The sequence below is a fragment of the Coregonus clupeaformis genome, unplaced genomic scaffold, assembly GCF_020615455.1.
Source record: "Coregonus clupeaformis isolate EN_2021a unplaced genomic scaffold, ASM2061545v1 scaf1263, whole genome shotgun sequence".
Lineage (NCBI taxonomy): Eukaryota > Metazoa > Chordata > Actinopteri > Salmoniformes > Salmonidae > Coregonus > Coregonus clupeaformis.
Window position 1 is genome coordinate 93,983 of NW_025534717.1, and position 9,663 is coordinate 103,645.

At 40.4% G+C, this 9,663-nt stretch overlaps 1 protein-coding gene across 1 annotated transcript; it reads left to right on the forward strand.

The window, feature by feature from the left end:
* Nucleotides 1-3,383: 3,383 nt before the first annotated feature.
* LOC121540024 (pygopus homolog 1-like) lies at nt 3,384-7,923 on the forward strand. The gene is made up of 3 exons (XM_041848670.1): nt 3,384-3,598; nt 5,546-5,631; nt 5,867-7,923. Exons 1-3 carry the CDS (start codon nt 3,550-3,552, stop codon nt 7,067-7,069), a joined length of 1,338 nt encoding a protein of 445 aa, XP_041704604.1. The 5' UTR covers nt 3,384-3,549; the 3' UTR covers nt 7,070-7,923.
* The last annotated feature ends 1,740 nt before the right edge of the window (nt 7,924-9,663 follow it).

Below are 9,663 nucleotides of genomic sequence, written 5' to 3' on the forward strand. Positions count from 1 at the left end.
TGGATTTCTATTTGCCATATATTTTTCAACTGTGCTGTGATGCTTCACAAAAGTTCTGAACCTTTCTATTCCCATAGTTTCTACAGATTGTAAATTAAAGATAAACATTTTTGCTAAAAGTATTATTATATTATTGATCGATTGACTATGACTTTTCAAATCACCCAGTATATGATATCTGCAGCATTAGCTCCAGGTAAATGTTGAAATTCTTCAGCCATTCCTGGACCTGTGACCAAAAACAAGCTATATATGGACAGTACCAAAATAAATGATCGAATGACTCTGTCTCCTCGCAGCAAAATCTGCAGAGCTGGGAAGGTTGTATCCCCCATATACACTGAGGGAAAAAAGTATTTGATCCCCTGCTGATTTTGTACGTTTGTCCACTGACAAAGAAATGATCAGTCTATAATTTTGGTTTATTTGAACAGTGAGAGACAGAATAACAACAACAAAATCCAGAAAAACTCATGTCAAAAATGTTATAAATTGATTTGCATTTTAATGAGGGAAATAAGTATTTGACCCCCTCTCAATCAGAAAGATTTCTGGCTCCCAGGTGTCTTTTATACAGGTAACGAGCTGAGATTAGGAGCACACTCTTAAAGGGAGTGCTCCTAATCTCAGCTTGTTACCTGTATAAAAGACACCTGTCCACAGAAGCAATCAACTCTCCACCATGGCCAAGACCAAAGAGCTCTCCAAGGATGTCAGGGACAAGATTGTAGACCTACACAAGGCTGGAATGGGCTACAAGACCATCGCCAAGCAGCTTGGTGAGAAGGTGACAACAGTTGGTGCGATTATTCGCAAATGGAAGAAACACAAAATAACTGTCAATCTCCCTCGGCCTGGGGCTCCATGCAAGATCTCACCTCGTGGAGTTGCAATGATCATGAGAACGGTGAGGAATCAGCCCAGAACTACACGGGAGGATATTGTCAATGATCTCAAGGCAGCTGGGATCATAGTCACCAAGAAAACAATTGGTAACACACTACGCCGTGAAGAACTGAAATCCTGCAGTGCCCGCAAGGTCCCCCTGCTCAAGAAAGCACATATACAGGGCCGTCTGAAGTTTGCCAATGAACATCTGAATGATTCAGAGGAGAACTGGGTGAAAGTGTTGTGGTCAGATGAGACCAAAATCGAGCTCTTTGGCATCAACTCAACTCGCCGTGTTTGGAGGAGGAGGAATGCTGCCTATGACCCCAAGAACACCATCCCCACCGTCAAACATGGAGGTGGAAACATTATGCTTTGGGGGTGTTTTTCTGCTAAGGGGACAGGACAACTTCACCGCATCAAAGGGACGATGGACGGGGCCATGTACCGTTAAATCTTGGGTGAGAACCTCCTTCCCTCAGCCAGGGCATTGAAAATGGGTCGTGGATGGGTATTCCAGCATGACAATGACCCAAAACACACGGCCAAGGCAACAAAGGAGTGGCTCAAGAAGAAGCACATTAAGGTCCTGGAGTGGCCTAGCCAGTCTCCAGACCTTAATCCCATAGAAAATCTGTGGAGGGAGCTGAAGGTTCGAGTTGCCAAACGTCAGCCTCGAAACCTTAATGACTTGGAGAAGATCTGCAAAGAGGAGTGGAACAAAATCCCTCTTGAGATGTGTGCAAACCTGGTGGCCAACTACAAGAAACGTCTGACCTCTGTGATTGCCAACAAGGGGTTTACCACCAAGTACTAAGTCATGTTTTGCAGAGGAGTCAAATACTTATTTCCCTCATTAAAATGCAAATCAATTTATTACATTTTTGACATGCGTTTCTCTGGATGTTTTTGTTGTTATTCTGTCTCTCACTGTTCAAATAAACCTACCATTAAAATTATAGACTGATCATGTCTTTGTCAGTGGGCAAACGTACAAAATAAGCAGGGGATCAAATACTTTTTTCCCTCACTGTATATAACATTCTATTGGTTGCAAGAATTTTGTATAATAATTTTAATAGAAACAATTGTAAGTTTTGAATCCGGCGTCGTTTTGCGTATATCAGTTCATAAACCATGTGCCATGGAATCGGTACATCTCTGTACCAACTATTTTGCAATCTATATGGCACAGCTTCAATTTTTTTGTCCTTAAATGAAACGTTTTTTCAACCACTCCACAAATTTCTTGTTAACAAACTATAGTTTTGGCAAGTCGGTTAGGACATCTACTTTGTGCATGACACAAGTAATTTTTCCAACAATTGTTTACAGACAGATTATTTCACTTATAATTTACTGTATCACAATTCCAGTGGGTCAGAAGTTTACATACACTAAGTTGACTGTGCCTTTAAACAGCTTGGAAAATTCCGGAAAATGATGTCATGGCTTTAGAAGCTTCTGATAGGCTAATTGACATCATTTGAGTCAATTGGAGGTGTACCTGAGGTTCATGTTGTGGGGGTGCTTTGCTGCAGGAGGGACTGGTGCACTTCACAAAATAGATGGCATCATGAGGAAGGAAAATGATGTGGATATATTGAAGCAACATCTCAAAGAAGTTAAAGCTTGGTCGCAAATGGGTCTTCCAAGTGGACAATGACCCCAAGCATACTTCCAAAGTTTTGGCAAAATGGCTTAAGGACAACAAAGTCAAGGTATTGGAGTGGCCATCACAAAGCCCTGACCTCAATCCTATAGAAAATTTGTCGGCAGAACTGAAAAAGCGTGTGCGAGCAAGGAGGCCTACAAACCTGACTCAGTTACACTAGCTCTGTCAGGAGGAATTGCCAAAATTCACCAAACTTATTGTGGGAAGCTTGTGGAAGGCTACCCGAAACGTTTGACCCAAGTTAAACAATTTAAAGGCAATGCTACCAAATACTAATTGAGTGTATGTAAACTTCTGACCCACTGGGAATGTGATGAAAGAAATAAAAGCTGAAATAAATCATTCTCGCTACTATTATTCTGACATTTCACATTCTTAAAATAAAGTGGTGATCCTAACTGACCTAAAACGGGGTATTTTTACTAGGATTAATTGTCAGGAATTGTGAAAAACGGAGTTTAAATGTATTTGGCTAAGGTGTATGTAAACTTCCGACTTCAACTGTATGTAATAAACCTCAAATAAACAATTATTTGACAGACAGATATTGCCTCTAAATATCTAGACTGGATTTATTAGCTTCCGCCCCAGTCGCATCATTACATCAGCGGTTCATCACAGGACACCGCGACACTTCTGACCGAGCTGCAGTGCAGACACACTCAACATGCCAATGAGGAGGGGTTTCTGTGCTGTCACACAAAGGTTCCGTTTGTCAAAATCTAATATTAACCGTGCTTTACAAGTGCCAGTCATGTGCCACGTGGAGAAATAAGTGATAATGATACAACGTTAACAATAATTTCCTCGCGTGACACAGGATATAATGAAGTTGAATTTGTCTGCTCCTCCCAAACTTTGCAAACGATTGCAGCTTTCCTCGTCACACAGATAGCTGTGATTGCTGCTGGAGGGGAGAGAGCGGTCGGCTACTGTTACCTTTTCAGCACAATTTTGCACGTTTAAGTCATGTAAGGAGCTCTGTAATGTCAAAAGAACAGGATAAAGATACCTTCTTGCTCAAAAGAAACCGAGGTAATGCGCGTTTTCGATATTTTTCCCTTCCTGCGCGTGATATGTTGCTGTGTGTGGGGGCACGATACGCTGCACACAAGTCTCGACCATAATTACGACTTTGAAGGAGCTTATCGGCCTACCTCAAGGCCTTTGAAGTATTGAATGAAACTCAAAATAAATAGACAGCGCTGGCACTTTCAGTTAAAAAAATAGAGTAAACTATTCAAATCTAATTTACCTTGCTGACGTGGAAAGTTCAAACTTTCACTGTCGGAATGTGTTCGCAAATTTGGAACTGCCACGAACTTTTTTTTTATGTAGCCAGCTGACGTTTTCTTATTGCTGTGAACTAATAAAAAGTGCATTTAGGTGACAGCTCAGCGGTCAAAATCTGACTAATCTTTTAATTTAGTTAACCGACTGTCTGAGACTTGAGTTTTACTTCTGTAGGACAAATTATGTTGCATAAACTGTAGGCCCCATTTATTTATAACAAGATATAGGCTACAGAAATGAAAAACATTGATGAGCATTCATCACATGCGCCAGTAGCCTATCATACAAGAACTAGCCTACTGTTTTGCAATGTATTTCTTTTTTATAACAATTACACAAACTAGCCCACCAATGGAGAAGATTTGGGTGGTTTTAAAAGCATTGAACAACTGTTACATGTTTGACTTATTTACAGAGCTGTGTGTAAAGGCTAATAGATGTCAGGCCAGTATGACCCCCCCCCCCCAGACCCAGTAGGTAATAGATACCAGACCAGTATGACCCCCCCGGATCCAGTAAATAATAGATACCAGGCCAGTATGACACCCCAGACCAAGGAGATAATAGATACCAGCTAGTATGACCCCCAGACCCAGTAGATACTAGATACCAGGCCAGTATGATCCCCAGACCCAGTAGATAATAGATACCAGGCCAGTATGACCCACAAACCCAGTAGATAATAGATACCAGGCCAGTTTGACCCATAGACCCAGTAGATAATAGATACCAGGCCAGTATGATCCCCCCAGACCCAGTAGATAATAAATACCAGGCCAGTATGACACCCCAGACCAAGGAGATAATAGATACCAGCCAGTATGACCCCCAAACCCAGTAGATAATAGATACCAGGCCAGTATGACCCACAGACCCAGTTGATAATAGATACCAGCCATCGTAGTGGCATAACAATCCAACACTTCTTTGTGATTGAGCCTTTAATGTACCTTTGCATCCTTGAGGAGCCTTTAGAAGGATGTTGGTTATCGACCGTGTATGAAGACAGGGAGGCTGTCAGGAGCTCCAGGCAGGCGTCCTGTCAGGAGCTTCAGGCAGGCGTCCAGTCTATAGACCAGGGTTAGGCCCGCCCCAAATGGCATCCTATTGCCTATTTAGTGCACTACTTTAAAGGGGTTAGGTCCAGAGTTCCACTGTATTGATCTATTGTGGTAATAGACCCTGGAGAGGAGAGGAGAGAAGAGGAGAGGAGAGGAGAGGAGAGGAGAGGAGGGGAGGTTACTGCTGAGTTATGGTAATTTGATTCTGGTTACCAAGTATACTGACTATACCATACTTAGGTTACATTAATTTACAGCTTATCATAGGGGCAACTTGGACAATGTGATAGGGGCAGCAAGCTGCCAAACATTTTAGATTTTTCTCAATGGAGAAGATTTCAGTGACTGGACCATTGAAATTGGCTTAAACAACAAGAAAACAGTGTGCAGCCAGCCTTTCTTAAAATGTAATCCTGACACTGCTTACACGTGGACTTCACGAAGGTGTATGCAATAAGCCATTCAAGAATGAGAAAATTCAACAAGTTCTGTGTTGTTCAACAGATTGACATGCCGCAAGTACGTTTTCTATACAATGTTTGTCCGAGTGAAAAGTGTGCCTTGTAATTTAATGGGGAATTTGCATTTTATGTGGCTGGATAACATTTTGTGTGGTTTTCTTTTTCAGGCGGAGATGGTGGGCTTGATGATCTAGGAGGGCCGGGTGTTCTGCTGGGTAGCCCAGACAAGAAAAAGTGCAAGTCGAACACACAGGTAAAATACCAGCACAGTAATCTGACTTTCTGAGATTCCCTTTATTTGTTATAGGTTGAAAATCTTGTGGTTTCCGATATTGACCAACCTCATTTAGTCAAACAATGCTATTTCAAGACAAAACTAATATGCTGCTCACTTATTCAACACATTTTTGAGAAGTCAAGTGTTTGACGCTGCTTGCATAGTTCTGTATCAACTACCTTTATCATTACCTTTTCATGTGTGTCCCCAGGCTCCCTCCTTCGCTCCCCTATCTGAGTATGCTCCACCACCAAACCGAAGTGCCGACCACCTAGTGGCTGCCAATCCTTTTGATGACGACTACAACACACCATCTTTCAAGCCTCTGTCCTCTGGGAACCCATATTTTGGCCACCCGCACTACCCTGGCTTCAGTGGCTATGGCCCTCCCAGGATGGACCCCCTCATGCCCAATAGGATGCCCTCTTCTTACAGGGGTCTCTACCAGATACGAAACCAGCTCCACCCTTTTGCCCAGACTCAAATGGGCATGGGGTTCAGTCGACCCCCCGATTTTAACTATGGGTACCATGAAAATCCCAATTACGGTAACCATCCACCATTAAGCAACAACAACAGTAACATGCCACTTCCACCCAATCAGCCTTTTAGACCAGGTCCCCGTGACAACATGAATCAGGTGCATCTGCATAATGTGACCCAAAGCACTACTCCTGACATGGGTCCGAGCTTTAGATCAGCAGTCAACCCAATTGGGAATCCACCTCCCCGACCCGGCATGGACTCTAGTCCTGTTTTTACCCGGCAGCAGCAAAACAACAGCTTTACCCAGTCCAATACACCCACACCTAAACAGGACTTGAGTGAGGTGGATTCAAGCAAAAGTACATCCCAGAACACATCTCCACGGAAACGAAGCCATGGCTCGGAGGAGATCATGGGTCAGAAAAACTCTGTCGACCTGAAATCAAAGAATAGAGGCGCCCTGGTTTGTCAGGGTGCAAGTCAGCCTAACACCACAGAGAAAATCAACGGCATCATCCTCCCCAATAATGATTCCCTGAAGAAGTCACCACAGTCAGGCAGGCACATGGAGGCAACCCCCCTGGAGCGGAGTAGAAGCAGTGGAGGTGGTGGTGTGGCCAGCAATAAGACACTGATGCATCCCAACAGGCCTAGCCACTCCTCCACGGAGCCTGTGTTTCCATGTGGAATATGCCTGAATGAAGTGAATGATGACCAGGAAGCTATCCTGTGTGAGGCCTCATGTCAAAAATGGTTCCACAGGGTTTGTACTGGAATGACTGAGACAGCGTATAACCTGTTGACAGCAGAGGTGTCGGCAGTGTGGGGCTGTGACGTCTGCATGGAGGAGAAGGGGGCACAGCTCCTTAGAACAAAGGAGCTAACAGGGCAGCCAGCAGGGCAGCAGCCAACAGTTAACAGCGAGTGATATGGTCATGAATATGCCATCGGTAACATTATTCTATCTTATACTGGTCATTTTCTTTGGTATGCTTCCTTTGTAGGTTAATTTTCCTTACGTTTTTACGTAGGGTTTACGAAGGGTTACATTTTTACCATTGTTGTTTTATTTGACATTTGGTATAATTTGGATAGAAGTTTGTCCCATGCTTAGGCCAATGCAAAAGCTAGACTGAAGTTATTTTTAATGTCATATGTATTCCCTATTTTTGGGCAGGTACCATTGGCCATGTTGACCACAATAATGTCATTCTCTTAACGAGGTCCTTACTGTTCCTCCCAACCTTCCTGGCCTAGTTTATATAAACTTATTACAACATCAGTATGAGTAAGCTCTCTCCGGAAAGGTTAACTGATTGACGGATGCAAACGTATTCAACGTTTTAATCAGATATTTTTTGCAACTGCTGTTATAGTTTTTGAGCAGTATGATTTTTTCCCAAAAAGTTGAGTCTCAGCTGGAGTGGTGCTCCAAAGCCATACACCTGTACTGTATGCTATACAACCAGATTTTTTTTAAATGATTCGATACACGTGGGTCGTTCCACCAATTCGATGCCTTTTGAGATGTGTAACTTGGTGAATGATTTTGTTTTTGAAAGTAACAGGGTTGAAGATTATCTTAAATCAGCCATAAATCCCCTCGTGACAGGGGAAATGAAAGCTTTGTGTGTGCAACAGGGAGGGGCAATTGAATGCAAGCTTAACAAAAAAATATATATAAATGTTCAAACATTTTTAGCCTGTCTAATTTATCTATGGGTAACAGGGTTGACATGTTATGCTCAACCCACTCAGTTTTCCACCACAAAACACCAGAAAATGGCCAAAAAGAGTAGAACCAGCTCACCTGCTTCTACACTATAATTTGACTATTAGATGTTAAATGTTTCTTTTGTAAAAAATATTTTAAAAGGAATCGTTTAACCATATTAAAACAAAAGTTCAGTTCACGTAACAGGGTTGACCTTAAAATGAGGGACAGGTTTTTTTAAACCTAGAAATTAATCACTAATCACATTAAATAAATAATAATCTTCAGAAATGACTTTGTCAAAGCATCAAAATAACTAGGGCTTTACAATGATGGTGAAAACTTAGAGAAATGTTAGGGTTAAGTGGGTTAAAATCTTCCTGGAAGTCAGAGAGTGCACGGAGGAACATGTCAAAATGCAGAATTTTGGCACTTTAGCAAGTATATTAATATAAAAAAATCTGATTTGTTGAATTTTCCATGTGGTCTATATTAAAGGGCACTTCATTGAATATAACAGGCTTTTAAAATTCAATATTGGTGCACAATTTCTACGTAGAATATCAAAGGGCACTAATTTCGTGGAACGATCCATGTGTGTTTTTCAAACTGTTGATATTTAATGTATTTTGAGCCTTAATGAAGTTACTTTATAAAACATTATACAGATTAACCTCATTTAAATGAACCTATTATATAAAAGACATGTTATGCTCTAAATATGTTTTTAGTGTGTGTGCACTTTGCTTTGCTCTCATTTGATTATTGTGCCTTTCCTGTTTTTGCGCAAACATGATGCATTTAAATCAACATTTCTTTATATTTTGAAACAAGTGTTTTCATTTTGGAAAGGTAAAATAATATGATAATTAGTACTAAGAGACATGCTTACTGCATAAAGGTAAAATAACCTTGGTTCAAAGTAAACTTTTTTTTCAATTTATAGTTTCATGCATGGCTTCCATTTTTGCTACTAGGGAAGGCAGTTTTAGAAGTAGCTTAAAGTAAACTAAATATATTTTCAAATAGTTTGCTTTTCTCATGTAGATTTATCTTATTGTTTGGATAACTTATTTTTCATTAAGTTCGATACTGCAATATTTTGGTGATTCAACTATTTTCACAATTTCAAATAAATCTATCACACCTACTTTCTATGGGAAGACATTGCTCAAGTTAGGCTTCGGCCCATCAGACATAAATATTGGTAGTTGATATTGCTCAGAAATTAGTTTTCATATTGTCAGTCATTTAAAAAATTGTCCAAAGTCTGCTATAAAACAAATCAAAACTACTGATCAAAACTACTCAACTTTTAAAACTACTCAATGTGGCATTGTGAATGTATACAGTACTGTGCTCAATTTTGTATAATGTCATTGTATCAATGTTTGCTTCCTTTTTGAACTGGTATGAACAAGCAGTTAATATTTACTATTGATTCAGTGTTAACATCAGGATCAACAGCCTTACAAGTGTTTTGATACATCATCACCTCCAGATATTTTGCTTAATATATCAAGTGAAAAAACTGCATTTGTATGTTGTTGACTGTTAATTTATTAGCTATTTGTGATGTAGCTGAATATTGTGTGATCAAAATATTGATAAAGTTAATAGGAATGATATATTATTACCCCATTCCTAATTAATTGATAATGGTTTTGAATCCGGTTTTATTCGATTTAACACAAAAATGGTCATGTACCAAAATGTTATTTAATTTCATAAGTACATTCCTTACAGAATAACAACTCCACTTACATATCTCATTGTTTGCAAAGTGCAGTTAGCTTGATTTTCAAGTA

Coding starts and splice junctions, on each gene's coding strand:
- LOC121540024 (XM_041848670.1), top strand. CDS start 3,550: ATGTCAAAAGAACAGGATAAAGATACCTTCTTGCTCAAAAGAAACCGA. Junction 3,599..5,545: donor CTTGCTCAAAAGAAACCGAG/GTAATGCGCGTT, acceptor TTTCTTTTTCAG/GCGGAGATGGTGGGCTTGAT. Junction 5,632..5,866: donor AGTGCAAGTCGAACACACAG/GTAAAATACCAG, acceptor GTGTGTCCCCAG/GCTCCCTCCTTCGCTCCCCT.